The 16120-nt window shown below is 35.3% G+C and overlaps 2 protein-coding genes across 2 annotated transcripts; one reads left to right on the top strand and one right to left on the bottom strand.

Annotated features, from left to right (window-relative positions):
- Positions 1–175: 175 nt before the first annotated feature.
- Positions 176–7496, top strand: APC4 (anaphase-promoting complex subunit 4). Its single transcript, XM_019040650.2, has 5 exons — positions 176–459; positions 1264–1386; positions 2005–2133; positions 3818–3945; positions 5223–7496. Exons 2-5 carry the CDS (start codon positions 1278–1280, stop codon positions 7092–7094), a joined length of 2238 nt encoding a protein of 745 aa, XP_018896195.1. The 5' UTR covers positions 176–459; positions 1264–1277; the 3' UTR covers positions 7095–7496.
- A 298-nt stretch (positions 7497–7794) lies between these two features.
- LOC109029936 (upstream transcription factor usf) lies at positions 7795–16015 on the bottom strand. The gene is made up of 6 exons (XM_019040654.2): positions 15746–16015; positions 14349–14554; positions 13439–13573; positions 12337–12446; positions 11573–11707; positions 7795–10808 (listed from the first exon to the last, which is right to left on the bottom strand). The coding sequence occupies exons 1-6, from the start codon at positions 15769–15771 to the stop codon at positions 10590–10592; spliced, it is 831 nt and encodes a 276-aa protein (XP_018896199.1). The 5' UTR covers positions 15772–16015; the 3' UTR covers positions 7795–10589.
- Between the last annotated feature and the right edge of the window lie 105 nt (positions 16016–16120).

Here is a 16120-nt window from a genome sequence, read left to right as displayed (position 1 = left end):
ATATTTTAATTAAAACTTCTACATGGGATTTTGTTTTATAATTGAAACAAGATTTCTTGTAAATTTAGTTCTTTCTTTTGCAGATGCTGCCTCTCTGTTATAGCGGGAAAAACTAACCAATCACATTTCTGTAAAAATGTAAACATGAATGATTTGAAATTTAAGGTTATGTTTCGTTTTAACTTATGAATGTAAAGCTCCTCAAATCCTCTCAAATTCTCAATCTCTAGTATTTTTTCATTTTCAGTGCAATGATATGAAGATTAAGATGGTGTAGTGAGTAAATTTAATATATGGAATACCTGCAGAATGTGTTTGTTTTTCTTCTTTGTTTTTTCCGGTATTAATTTATAATTTTTCTCGTTTTCATTTGTACGCTGCTCCATGTGAATATTTGGATCAATTCCAGAGGTGGAGTTTCTCTCCTACTCTCATTTCATCAATAGCTGAAAAAGTAAGGTAAGGAGACAATCTGTGTCGAATTTTTTCCTTTTTCTTTGGTTATCTTATTATTAGACAAGAAGTGTGACATATATTAATGGTGAAACTGTAGAAATGCTTATCTCCGTCTGCTGCGTTGCAGACTTTCTGCCGTACTCTATTTTCTTCATGGGAAGCTACTAAACGTCATATTTTGAAAATTTCGGTGATTTGTCTTCTTTGTGTGAGGCATAATCTGTGAAAACTTGAAGTTATGATGTTGTTTCGGTCTCCTTAAATAGGAAAAAAATTACATCCTTAAAAAATTAAATAGGAGCAGAGATTTCAAAACACCGCAACGGAGATATGCATTTGGCAGTTTCACCGTCGATACTATCCTCAGTTATCATTTTTCTCCTTCAAGCAGGAGTTCTGTTGCCGGATGTTTCATGAAATTTAGAGTGAATACTGACCCATTCAGAACATTACTTTTAATACTGTGCTGCCAAGTCAAAAACATGGTAGTTAATCTGTACCCAAAAAGTAACGCTATCAACTGGAGTTACTTAATGTCATATTTCTTCAACAAGCCTATATTCAAAACAAAATTTTCAGATATTTTTTTGTATGTCTGAATTCAGAATTTTTCTGGAATTAGATTCATGCATCTAGAATACTGCCCAAAACAATGGCAACTTTCTTCTTTCATTTCAGCCTCATCAGGCGTGTTGCGTTGATGATTTAAACAATAATCAGCTTAAATTGATTCATTCTAAGAGATAAATCTTTACCATTTATCTTTACGTTGAAAGTGGCATTGAATGTTGATATTTTTTATTTTAGACTATTAGTTCAAAATGACATCAAACGCCATGCGTCAGCTAGAAGAAAGACATGTTGCTTCTAAGGTGGAGTGTATGGTGTGGTCCGCCAAAATGGATTTGCTGGCCTTGTCCAACTCCAAAGGTGAGTGATATTTTTTAATTCATGAGATGGAGTACAGTTTTTTATTTCTTATCCCTAGTGTCAATTGTCAAACAAATTTTCAGAAAATTTCGAGAAGAAATACTAAGGTAATCAGATGAGTAAGATATAAACTGGAAATGTCTAAATTAGATAGAAATGGTTAAAATTTTGTAAATAATACTGATGATTTCATATAAAAATGAAGACAACAATAAAACATTCAGGAGATAGCTCCTCATCCGGTCAGGTCCAAAAATTGGAATTTGAATCTCCTACAGAGAAGTCTTGACTTAGAAGTATCTCTCAGAGTCATTTGCAATTTAAACATTTCCCCTCATTATTCATATTAACAGCAGGTATTAAGTTTTATTTTTATTAGATGATCATGAATCAGTCCACAAAAAAATAAAAGGTTCAAGTTATTATAGTTTTTTCTCAAAACTACTGTTTTTGAATTGTAAATTTGAAACTGTCATGAATTAAGTTTGGTTTGAAAAACAATTCAATTGAGAAAAGCAACAAGACAAAATTGTCCCGAACTTCAGCTGATGTACTTAGGGGTGTCAAAAGAATTCTATCTATTGTTCATCTGTAACTATTCAAAATTCATATTTTCAGGTGAAGTTGCATTGCATAGACTGACATGGCAACGTGTATGGTCCTTGGCTCCGCCAGCAGAAGATGTCAAAGTTACCAGTATTGCCTGGAGACCTGATGGCAAGTTGATAGCAATTACCTATCAAAACTGTAAGTTGTTACATTTTTTTTTTCTTCTCCTTTTATTTACCTACTAGCGAAATGCCCGTGACTGGAGTCACGGGTCTAGAGGCCGCTAAAATATCTATAACCCCGAAAAAATGGTGGTAGGGGAGCAAGACATGCCATACAAAAAAAATGATTAAATCGATAGAAAAATGAGTTGTGGGGAGAGGGTGTTGGAGCTAGAAAAATGAGCTGCGGGTGGGGGGGGGGGGGGAAGGTAGAATAAATGCTGGCAAAAAAATTAGAACTAACCTAGCAATGATTTATTAAAAAAAGAAAGAAAAAAAATGAAAAAAAGAAAAAAATAAATTGAAATAAAACATCAGCTGATAGCAAACAAAGGTTACCAAGGAAACCAAGGAATGGAACTTTCATAAAAACAGTTTAGTGGAAAACAGCGTAAGTAGGGCACTTACGTTAATTACCGTTTATAAGTAAACGGTAAATGCGATTTAACCGAAAATTTATACAGTTCTTCATAAGACCAAAATGGACAAAATTGCAAAATTTGAAGAAGCTAACGTAAATCTAACGATAGTTATCGTGAACGAAAGAATTGCTGACATAGGTCGGGTAACTATTATAGGTGGGACAATAAAAATATTCAAAATATTCTGTATGAAATGGCCTATTATCGGAAAAGTTCAATTTTTGTACAACTGACTCATGAAAGCTTTTAAATAACATCTAAATTTGCTAGGATTCTATTCAACCCTTTCAAATATCATCGGGGATGAAGTCAAAGGTAAACCTTTTGATCGCTTTATTTCCAAAGGGTTCCTTTTTTTGCTTCTTGCGGGGAGAAAATGCACTTACAAGAAATACTCTTTTTGTTCCCCCGCCACCTATGACCAAGAGGGAAGATGGATAAGGCAACTACGTGTTTGACAACATGTGAGAGGGCTTGGATCCTGATTGAAACGGCAAAAGGTACCAAAATTCAGCAAGTGCCAGAGAGAAAGTGGAGTGCATGCTTCTATTCGTTTCTTGCAGGGCCCAGGGGTCAAGGGAACCACTTTGAGGTCAGATATTACCCAATCTGTTACAAGGAGAGTCAGAATTATGTTTAAAGGCTGTGAAAGTACATTGATGTCATAAGTAAAACTGGCTCTTAGCTTATTACATTAAATTAATGGGCAGATTTTTTCACATGACTGAGGACTCTTTCTTATCAGGAATGGGAGAAAATGCTCCTAGGCATGCCCAAGGGGTATATTTGGCTGCTAAATCCGAGAATGATATTCCTCTTTCCCCAGCATGCACCAGTTTCCTGGAATAGCCTGTTTTCATGGAAGACTTTGATTTTCTGATCAATCTTGATGTACATACCCACTGGAGGAAAACGGATGAATTTCTCAGATTCAGTGCCAGGGGAAAAAAAAAAAAAAAAAAAATTTACTCATCCCTGTAATTTTTTAAATATGCTGCTTGATTGATAGGACCAAGAAATAACCATTCTCAGCATGTAAAAAGAACTTTCTATTATTTAGGCTTGTGGATTTTGAAGTCCAATGTATTACTTTATAAAAGTATGTTTGATAATTGTATAAATTCTGATATATCATTTATTTATTTATGTTAGTAGCCTTTTTCGCCATATTATTTTACATGTATGGGTACTTACTTAGGTAACTTCCTAACCAACTTTTTGCTTCATTTACTTTTTTAGGTGAAGTATTCCTAGTGGATGTTGAAAATAAGGAAGTAGTACATAAGCATGTTCTTCCAGCTGTTGCCAATTTCTTGGTTTGGTCCTCAGAGCAAGAATCAACAGACACTACCTCCAACAGCACGCAGGTATCTTTCTGCCGTTACTAACAGATTGGGCCAAAACCATGTCGTTCAGTCAGCTTTTTCACTTTTTCCGAAATATTCAGTTGATTATACCCTAGATTAAGAGGCTGCTGTATCTAGAAACTGTTATTCTAGGGGTCTAGATCATATCCAGTGACGCGCTAGCCTAGAGGCATGATCGAGCATTGTTGTAGCATGGTCCTAAAAATATAATGCCCTAAAAACGTGAAAAGGAGGAAAATTCCCAATGGTCAAAAGCCATAAGTCAATGGGACCAATAAGATCATCGCTTCTGAAATTGGTAAACAATTTCTCAGAACTAATTAGAGAAAATGTGTAAAGTCTGAGGGAAGAAGCATGAAAATGTGGAAGCCTGAAAAATTTTGTACCCCTGTGTTATCCATGTAAAATGAGTTTAAAATTTTCACCTCCGATTCTTTGCCATCAAGGGTGACTCAGATTTGGAATTCATTGCAAAAATGATACTTTTCACCCACAAGTGACACAAAAGTCAGCAGTTAGTAAAATTAAAATGCGAAGGTCATCCAGAGAGAAAGGTCTCCTGTGGAATTTCTCACAAATCATTGATAAATATTATCTTAAATTTGGGATCCTCTCAGCTTACATTTAAGCCATTATTTTTAAAAGTGGACCATGGATGCACTCAGAAGGGTAATTTTTCAGGGCTGCTATCATTCCTCTCACCGCTAAATCTTAGTACCCCAAATTTTTTGATGGTCTTTGGTGGTTTGATTTCTTAATGGATGAAAATTGAATCTACTGTCCTGAAATTTTACTCAACACACTGCCAAAGGCGAATTTTTGCTGCGAATTCCCAACCAACTTTAGACTCATGTGCCCTTTTCTGGAACCATTCCTCTTGGGCCTCTTTTATTGGAAAAATGGTTCTCTAGTTCCGAAAGTCAACACATTGACCTGAGTCTTCGAACATGAGAAATAGAGAATTCATGTCTCAAATTTCTGGAAAAGGGTCATGTCATTGGGCCGTCTTTCTAAAATAATCCTCAGTTCGTCAGATACGTCAATACTGAAACAGTCTTTAAATTTTTACAAGTCATCTATTTTTACTCACGAATTTAACCTCAAAAATTGTCCTGCAACTTGGCAATATCATGTTCTGAATATTAAATATAAATTATAATAAGGGGAGTTGTAATTTTTATCGCAAACAATTTTTTGGAATCATTTTTATAATATATATTTATCTCAATGTGAAAAAAGAATAAAGTGTTAAATTATTTAACTTTTCTCTGTTTCAGGACTTGTTTTCGGATTATGTACCCAAACTTCCATCTCTCTCTCGCAGTAACTTTGGTTCTACCACTGAGCGTTCAGGTGAAAATATTGAAGATTCAAAAAAAATCAAAGACCAACACCAGCTGAATTTCCTGTTGATAGGCCTGGAAAATGGGCTGCTTTTCCTCAGTGTATTTGGTCTATTCCCATGCGGAACAATCAACACCACCAACATATTCGGCCAGAACAACCAAGTCTCTATTGTAGCAGCTGAGATATCCCAGAATCTCAAGACTTTGTACATTGTGGCCAGTATAAAAGAAAACAATGCTTATAATCTAAAGGTTGCTTGTTATGACTCTGAGATTCTAGCATCGCGTGCTAAAGAGCTTCATACTCTAGCATTAAAATATGGTCACATCATCAGTTTACAAGATTATTTAACAAGCACCATGAACTCAATAACTGAGTCGTGGGAAAACATTCTGCTGTCAGAAATGGAGCTAAAATTTCAAACATATGCCGAGCAGGATCCACAAAGCTCAATCTCTGCAGAGCTTCTGGAGCTGCTAATGTTCGGTACGTTTTCTGAACAATTGGAAAGATTTCTGTTGAACGATTTGACGGAAAAAGGAATAAAAAAGCTGGGCCACTCCATTGAGCTAAGTCATTCTAATATACAAAAGTTAATATTGAAACACATTCATACTGTCGGACAAAGTCTGGCTTTTCATTTGGCTGAACTTAAAGGCATGGCACTCTTAAAAGATAGATTCAGTAGTCTTGGACTAGACCAAAGGGCAGTGTCCAATGCTTTTGTAGCAGCTGGTTCTTTTCTTGTCAAAGCCACGGAAGTTCAACTAGTCATTGATGATTCAATGAAGATATACAAAGCATTTTTCCGGTGGTTGTATGCAGTTATCTTGCATTTAATTGATGAAAGAATCCCTGATCTCACATTAACGGATGTTAATCAGCAAGATTTATCCTTCATTGCAGACTACTTGTATTCTTTGGGAGATTTCCAGCCTACCAAAACAGATAGGGAATCAACTGTGCCCAAAAGTAGATGCAGTCTAGACCGATTAGGTCAGTACCTGGTTGATAAACCATTGACTCAGACTTACGACTCCAAAAAAAATTCATGGGAAATGTTCCTCGCTGCAAATCCCTGTCTTGCGGAACATCCCACAATCATTCCACGTCAAGAAAATTTCTCACTAGTCCAACAGCACAAGCATTTTGAAGAAGCAATTAAAGCAGTTTTTGATAGGCCAAGTAGTAGCATTAGCTCGTTATTCAGTATAAGCAAGGTCATTGATGTGTCAACGGTCCAGCAACTGTCAAAGTTCTCCTTAATTCACCTGCACGATGAGTCAAATTTACTTGTAGCATTTTTGAAGTCAGATTTAAAGCACTTTTACTTCATGAAAATTCCTAGCGAAAAAGACAAGAAGCCACAAGGAGTCTGCGTTTTCTTTAACTCAACTGATGCGACAGCAAAGCTCAAGATTTTAGATGTACAGTTTTACTTACCGGAGACTCTGTCAGTATTAGTTGAAAATAACAATGAAAGCAGGAATGCTATTTTCGTTCAGTTCCCAACAAAACTGCTTTTAGAATACTCCTCTGTTGTGTTAAACTTTCAGCAGATTCCAACCATTGCAGCCAACTCAGTTTTAGAACAGTCATCCTTCCGGCCAATTGAGAATTTAGTAGCTTCACGATTTGCGGTCAGCGGAAGTCGGAAAGTTGCAGTGATATTATCAGAAAGTCTGAGGAAAGTGCGGCTTTTTGAAATGGAAGTGGAGGATGAGGAGGAAGATGAAGATAATTTAAGAGAAAGTGATCAGAGTACTTTAGATCACAGCAAGAACTCAACACTTGATGATTAAAAGTAAAATAATACTTTTTTAAGTTCTTACAGAAGAATCTTTTGCATATTCAGAAACGTTCCTAGAGGCAGCAATTTTGATGTAAACATTTCATTTATTTTAAACAAACAACTTCATTAGTCTTAAAAGACCAGGAGATAGCCCTGCAATGTCTCCCAATATTGTTTGGATGTCTGAAAATTTTAGAAAAAGATGTCTTAGATCAAGCATGATCCACTTGCTAAATTTTGAGAGAATCCATAGGGGGAGGGAAGGGGGCAAGAATGGGATGTAATGAATCAAGTTTTTTTGTACAGTTTGTTAGGATTTTCATCGGCTGTGTGTACAGGATTTATATTCATTTATAAATACATGTACCTATGAACTCAAATAATTGTAAATACATATGATAGAAAAATTTAAGTTTTTTTACTGTTTTCAATATTATTGCTTGTTTGTATCTAGATATCAGAAGTACAAGAAAATCTTCTTTTTGCAGCAGCTGATCTGAAGATTAAATATTTAAAACTTCTAATGCTACTGGATCAGAAATAAAACACTTTTGACCTCAAAATTGGAGCCTTAATTGGGACATTTTTATGAGATTTTTCAAGCCCATTAAAATTATTTGTAGATTGTTCTCTAGGATAGTTTCCCAGATGGTTAACTGACCACAAATTCGAAAGGTTTGATACAAAAAAAAATCGAAAAAACGAAGAAAAACTTTTAAAAAAGAAAAAAACTTTATTACAACAAAAACATATTTAAACTTAAAACTTATAATGAAAGAAGCAAAATGGTTCAACACAAAGATAACCAAAATGAGATAAATACAAACACTGAGTGTGTGCAGTATTGTTTCTTAACAGGATTAAAATCCCCAGGTCCCAAATATTCTTAATTTTTAAGGTAAAGAGGGCTACAAGCTGCTCATAAAAATTGAGAGTACAGTTCCAGCAATGATAATAGCTTAGTCATTTATTGAACGCAACTCTTTCTGAGTGATATCTGATTTCCTGCATGGTGCCTATGGAATAGAGGCATATTAGAGGAAGAATTGGCTGATGACATCAGAAAAAACCTCATTTGATTAAGACTGTCAGATCACTAAAAGCAGAGTAAAGAAATGTGCAATGTAACAAGGAAGACTTTAGCTGAGAAGTTGGAATTAAAATCAGACTTAGTAACTATTTGCTATAACAAAGGTCTAAACCTGAGAAATCAACGTTAAGAGACAAATAAAGGATTGACAGATTAACGAACAGAACTGAGGGTATGAAAAAAAAAGAAAAAAAAATTGTAATAATGAACTCAAACTTACATTAAAATGGCTTCTTGGCTTAAATATAAATTTGAGAAGGTTTAACTCAAGCCTCGTTTTTCATTTTCTCATTTTTTTGGTTTTGCTAATTGAAGATATCGAATCATTAACTGCACACACTCCGGAACCAAAAAATTTTGAAATTAAAATTTGGAATAACAGAATTGATTTAAAAAATCTACATATTCTAAAAAAACTTGCCCTAACAGAGAATTAATAGGTACATATTATCGGGTCTTAGGACACAGAAGACTAATTTGTGGCTGATTAGGACAAGTTTAAACCAGAACATCACATATACAAGCAATCGTGATATCTCTCTGAAAAAAAAGAAGAGGACTAATTCTGCTAGAAAATGTAAACAGAGTGATACAAATTGTATTTTTGATTTGTGGGTTACAGACAAAGGTTGAGGGTATGGACAAGACAAAAAATTATTGCAATTTACATTGAGTGCCACATTTGAATCAAAAATAGCGCGGAGCACTCTTAACTTTACACAATTAATTACAAAATGGATGCTATGAGAATTCCAAACTACATACTATAAATACGTAAAACGGGAGATAATAAAACGACCAAACTCTATGTTGAAAAATAAATAGTTTTATCGAATATTGAGAAACTCTAATTTTTATCATTGTTGAAATTCAAACAGATTTCCATGGCTCATGATTTCAACTATGGAGTTAGGGAGAGCAAAGAAGAAGTAAGCACACCAAATGGTGATTTTTTCAATGATTCAGCAGTGTGAGTTTTCCAATTGACGATAATGTTATTTACTTTTTGTTACATACCGATCTTGGAGGGATCAAGGGTTTTAAAATTATTTGCTGAGGAGCTGCCCAGTGTTAAAACTATATCACAAGATATGCTGAATTCTCAAAAGCAAAGGTTTGCTTACATTCAAACAGTGATTGAAAGGATAAACAATAAAAATAAGTAACAACAGCAGCGTACATTAAGTAACGTATTCAGAACTTAATGTCTGCCACAGAATACAGATAGGTACAGAATGAGGACTGCGTATTCTATGAAAATATAAAAAGTTGATCATTCAATAAAATCCGCTTACCATGAGAAAGAGAACCAAAAAAAATTCATTTTCTATGATCTTTGAGTCCATTGAAAATTCATGAAATTTGAACAGTAAAAACATTTCCCGCAGCCTATGGGATGCAGTTTGAATCCATCATTGACGTCAGTAAAACACTAATTCAAGAACAATAATCATCAATGATCACCGAAAAAAATTTTAACTGTCCACGTGAGTTCTAAAATACAGTAAGACTACCAGTAATGGAGAATTTGCTTGAAAAAATTTGATCGTTTTTCCAACAGATTCTACATGTTTCAACTTTCAGACACCAGCAAATTCTCCATTCTGATCCACTCCGACTATTAAAGTCTGCAAGAACATTTCTATTCGATACCTCATAAAAAAAACCATAATAAAATAATTTTTGGAACGACAGGATCAGGTCACTGCATTTGGAGTATAGTAAAATAATCAGACCAATGAAAAAAGGCTGGAATTAGCTCAGTCAAGGTCAATCTGCCAGTGAAAAACTTTTAAGCAAATTTTTTTTTTCTCCCAAAACACTATGTATGATTTGAAAATATCAATGGCTTTTTCTCTATACAAAACATAAATTCAAAAATGTTGGCCTTTAAATTGTTTTGAATATCAACACTACTTTGAACGTAAAAAAGACAGTGCTGGTACTCTGAAAACTGACATGAGTCAGAGAAATTGACAAAAAACACTCACTGTTTGGTTTGCTGAACATTTGAATTTAATTCAGTCCTGAAGCAGCAGAAGCAACGAAACAAAACATTGCTACCACTTCAATGAACATTGTATCCTCTGGTGAGGATAGTGTTACTGAAAGATTAGGCTTTATTAGCAGCTAGAACTAAAAATAAACAACATCAGTTGGCAAATGATCTTGAACAAGATGTAACCTAGTGCAGGGATTATTAGTATCCAAAAATCCAGGCTCTCTGAAAAGAACCCACTAATATCCTTAGTGGTTCAAATCAGGTTATTTTAAAGTCAATTGATTGGCTATACGGGTGAAACAACAACTTATAAAATGGAATCAACGATAGAGCTAATTTAAAACTGAGAGGTGACAGAGAGTAGTGATGGAATTATGAAGTTTCTAATCAAGTTTCCCAAATTTTACCTTGATTCAGGTGAGAGAGTCTTCAACTTCAGTGAGCAGGCCATTTGCAATGAGCTGGTCCTTTAATTGATTATTTACTAATTTCAGTTCTTCGTTTTCTCGTTTCAAATTTTCTACTTCTAAAGCTAATTTTTTGTTTTCATTTAGACATTCCTGGTATTGGATGTTTTGCGACCGCAGTTCGTGAATGTAGTCGCATGCTTTTGCTAAGATTCCACCTTTACTCTGAAACCAAGAGAAAACAGGTTGAAAGTAGATTCATGTTTAGAATACAATTTTTACTTATATAAGAATGACTGCAGATATAGTTTACCTTTCAATAAATTGTTACTATAGTATCTGCCCCTCATCCCTTCAAGTTCTATTGTTCTAGTTGGGAGGAATTATTTTTTAGTCCTTCCTCAAATCTTGGTCTTAAGACGCTGCATGCTTTTTGTCCGAGTAGAGGCCAGAATTTTTGTATCACCACATATCAAACATGGAAAGTGAATTTCCTTTCAAATTATAAATATCTGAATGCAGAATTTGTTTTTATCTTTTTCTAAAGAGTATCTCATGAGAAGGCTCCTGAGATATGACAGTTTTTAACATATCTATCTCTTAGATAGATTGATTTTTAGCATATTTTCCAAGGAATTTTTTTAGTTAAATCCCAGCAGGAAGAATCCCGACTGATCCATGAGGAGTGAAACGACACAGGGGAGGTTTAGGATGGTGATCCCCATAGTGAACTTGCACTTACGCACGTTATTGATTAACATGCATCCAAACAAATAGTCCCTACTTACAGAGATTAATACATACTGAGCCAGCAACAGTTTTAAGGGGGCCTCATAGAATACCAGAATCAAAAGTGAAATGTGATTTAAAATTTGTAGAGACAAATAATACAACAAAAGACTCTGGTGGAAACATAGAAGCTGGCTTTCCTTCATTAAGGGTTTTAGTTAAATGAGATGATTAAACATTTTCAAACACTAGGAACTTACCAGTCCTTCGAAACTTTTGTGGGAGTCGTTTGGACTTTCTGGAATAATCTTGCTAAGCTTCATAATCCAATTATTGATTTTATCTCTCCTTCTTCGCTCAACTTCATTATGAGATGCACGACGTTTGTCATCCCGCTGCGAGAGAAAATAAAATCATTACAATTCATAAATGATCAGTTTTCACTTGCAATATAAAGTTAGGCGATTGATTATTAGCTTAGAATTATTGTCATAACAAATACCAAACTTGCTCAGTTAACTTAATAGTTGCCAAAGAATTCATCATTTATCTAGTAAAAGCTTCAAGCTGTCAAGCTTTTCTGGTCTTTAGCAAAATCGTAAAATTACCTGATTACAGGTGTTTTTAAATCAGTACAGTGTAACAAGAGAAGTCGAGGATCCAAATGTTATGTTGTAGGAGTGATTATCTGATATTTAAATGGTAAAGCGATCAAATGGATAAATAAATAATGAAAAAACCAAAAAGTCAAAAAACTGAAAAAACAAACTGTCTGCGCAAAACGGGGGGGAGAGAAACAAGACTGTGGGCCAAAATATAAGATCAAAAACTCTAGCATGTATCATACCAAATACAGTCAACTCAGTTCGTCCTGTTCCTCAGATTTTCAAATGAAGATTCAGAAACAACCTCAAGGAAGTTGACACAAGTTTCCGAAATTCTTCAGATTTTTAATTAATTATGTTTTGAGTTTAAATTCATACTTTTGAATTCAGTTTGCGTTTCTCTTAAATGAATATCTTACCGATGTGGAGCCAAGGCTGTCGTTGGAATTTGAATTGAACCTAGGTGCTAGCGACCTTTGATTGGTGGAGGAAAAAACTTCATTTGTATCACCAATGACATACACTTGACCTAGAAACAATTTGTTATTTTAAGAACTTAATTTCTACGTATATGATAGTATATTATTCCCTTATATTAGGATCTTTACCAAATAGTGACTGTGCAGAAAAATTTAGGAGTAAAGATATTTTGGGACAGACACTTTTATAGGATTACGCAGGGGATAAAAAGAAATTAGGCACTAGCTAAATTTGGAGATTTTTCGATATGAAGTTCCTTACAATTTCCTGAACAAGATGAGCTTTTGAGCTCGAACTTTCCAAGTGCTAATTTCGATAAAATTCCCTTTGAAAAGTGCATTTTTCAGCAGTTTTACAGACATTATCACGTGGGAAAATGTTGGTACTAGAGGAACGAGCTCTTTTTTTTTGTATTGCGCCAGCCAGGGAGCTAAGACGGTGCTTCATTTCAGATCTGAACAAAGGCTCCGCATCTTTGTTTCAGCAGCAATGCCTTTTGCTCTGTATGATAACACATATAAAATTGCTAAAAAATACTCGTTCTGGAGCAGATTTTCTCGAGATTAGCATGTAGAAAATTTGATTTTAGAAGTTCACTGTGAACATCATACGTATATTAAATAAAAAAAACATCTTGACATTTATTCGGCGCCGAATTTCTTGGTATTTTGTGCGTAGTCTTTTGTCCTTCAAATTATCAATTTGATGAAACTGAAAGTACCTGTTATATTTTTAGTGTGACTTTATTCAACTTCCCAGATTAAGAGAGGCTATTAGAAGAATGATTCTGGTATTTATTAATATAGATAGATACTTCAGATACAATTACTACAGGTAAACTTTGTTTTTTTTATAAGCGTAATGGAGAATAATAAACACGAAAAATCAGTGGGATTGTTTCATGTGTTTACTTACTTAACTATTAATTCACCTGCAGCATTATCTGAAAGATTTTTTTTCCCCAGTGTGACTTTCTCCAAATCAACATTCTGTGATTGACATTAATATTTTTTGAAAATTGAAAATCTTATGACTTCTTACCATTGATGGGGTTTGCAAGGACTGCAGCTTGAATGGTGTTATGTTGCGGACTAACATATCCACTAGAGGTAGGAACGAGTGGCACTGCATCAACAGTATTATTTGCTGGGTTTACTTGAACCACACGGTACGTCACTGAAAAAAAGAGGGAGCATTGTGGAGTTACTTGCTCATATTTCCCTGAACACAGTATAAACTGGCAGAAGCCGGCATGAGATAAAATTGAGCTGTTGAGCATCTCATTTTTTCATGGGTATCTGCTGATTGATGATCAGCATTTAAGTATTCAAAGGAGAAAATAGGGAGAACGGGATAGCATAACGAGAAAGGCTTGCTTATTCTACAGGAAATCAAGGCATTATTTCAATGCATTTGTCAGCCTCCTGTGGTGTAGTGGTTGTAGAGCTGGCCCTATTACTAAGAGATCCCGGGTTCGATTCCAAGCAAAGTGACCTAAGTTTGATGGTCTCAGGCAATGGTCGCCTGGGGCTGAGATAATAAGCGTGGGATTAGCAGATAGGCTACTTGAAATTGGTTAAAAAAACAAAAATAACAGACATGATTATATTTCAGAACCTACGTTAGAGACTTTTTTACCTGTGCTTGAAATGATAAGGTGCATGGGCAGTAAATATTTGCATGGTACATAAAAATATAGAACTGTAGGTTTTTATGACGGAAAAACCTACTTAAAAAAGGAAAATATTTCATATAGTCATGGGTAATTTCATAGATTGATATTCTCAATTGAAAAGCTTCTAGGTGCTTGTTACACACTAACATGCTTTGATCTTTTGATAAGCACTAGAAATACAGCCCTATTATTTGCCAACAGAGGTACAGCAAATGCTGTTACTTTCAACTTTGAATACTATACTTCAAGATAAATTATGGCTGATATGCTACATACCTCCATCCGATCTGAAGTGAACGGGAATATCTTCTGTTCCAGCCAGTAATGGATCATCATTGAGTTCACTGACTGCTGTTTGATCATCACCGGATCCCAAGGATCCATCTTCCTCAACGATAGCTAAAGACTGCGTCGACATCAGTTCTTTTCCAAATTCTTTATCCACTAGGACATTGCATAAGCCTGGTTCGTCTTTGATGGAACTAAACATTCAATAACATTTGATCAAGAAATGAAAATATTGACCGGGTCCAAAATTCAATGACCCCATATTTCATTGGCAGTTTATTTGTAATGCTGTTAAAATTAATGAACGGAACAATGTAACTAACCACCTTATCAATTTGGCAACTTTTTCTAGCATTTAACGCAGAAAAAAAATATATAATGAAACTTATGCTAATACTAGGAGACAGTCAATTGTCAATTTTTTTAATCTTTCCTAGTTTTGCCCTAGGTAAGAGTGGTTTGGCAGCAATAGCAGCTGGCTCGCTACATTTCGTGCTACGCCTTGCATCATGTCCATGAGAGCCTTTTAGTGGTATCAACGATTTTGAAGGATACTTAGCTGGGCTTACTGGCTGCGTGTGATCTGCTGATGAGGAGAAAAAGGACCAAAACTGTTAGAGGTCTCTCGGCGCAACCCTGCCTTAATATTCCCATGTGCATCTACCACAGCTGAAACCTGTCACCATTAGTCTTGAACTGAACCTTATTAGAGTTTGTTACGGCTCTACTTCAACCGAATTTGTAATCTTAGATTTTCCTGCAGAAAATTGTAGACCAGCACTGTTCTATCGCCCATATATTTAGACCATATTTTTTTAAATTTTTTTTCCAATCTGAGGAATCGCTATACATTGAAATGTGATAATCCTAAATTTCTCAGGTAAATATGGAGTTTATTCTGATCATAAAAGCAGATAGCTTCACAGGATGAAATTAGGACCCACAACAAAAGTTTGAGGTTAGGTACAAATTGATAGTGAGCGTCTGAGGCTACATCAATGATTACACGGAGTAAAAATATAGTTGGAGCATTGAAAAAGCAAAATCGAAATTCAAAGCTAAGCCTTTTAGAGCAAAGTTGAAGAACTGATAAGATTCTTTGATCGCTTCATGACAGAGAGGGATTCGGGTGGAGTCAATTGAGCAATCATGTAAATATTCTGATAGTATTTGTGCACAGTTGTATCTTCATTCGAGTAGCAAAGGAGAGCCCAAGAAATTTGAGAAAACCTGGAGGGCAGTTTCCACAAAGGGACCGGTGGAAAAGGTCCTTGCAAAACCCCACAGTAGAAAATGACAGAGTGGCGCTGACAATCAGGGGAGAGATCAATGCAATGGTGATAATTGGATGGAAGTGATACAAGTAGGAATAGGAGTTATTGTACCTGGAAATCGGTCGGATGATATCCATTATTCAGCGCGAGCGTTGGTCACAAAGGGGGGAAAATATTCGAAAAATTAGATAAGGGTGCACAGAGAGTTGTTTACATCAAATGGAAAACATCACAGAGCCGAGCTGATTGCGGGATAATAAGCACACGGGACGAAAGGGGTCATGTGAACAGAGAAAGCATCGCTAATGGCATGGCGCCTAAAATATGGCTCCACCTAGGCATTGTCCTTGAGGCTCTTAGTTGAACTTTACGTGATGGGACGAATTAAATTAAAGTAATTACCTGGGGCACTCAAGTGCGGCTTGATATCGAGAACGTAAATCAAGACGATAAGAAGACAGCGATGGACGAAATCCGGAGAATAAA

This window comes from Bemisia tabaci, chromosome 3 (genome assembly GCF_918797505.1).
Source record: "Bemisia tabaci chromosome 3, PGI_BMITA_v3".
In the NCBI taxonomy this organism is placed as follows: Eukaryota; Metazoa; Arthropoda; class Insecta; order Hemiptera; family Aleyrodidae; genus Bemisia; species Bemisia tabaci.
Note: the sequence above shows the minus strand (reverse complement) of the source record. Positions and strands in the feature narration are given on the sequence as shown.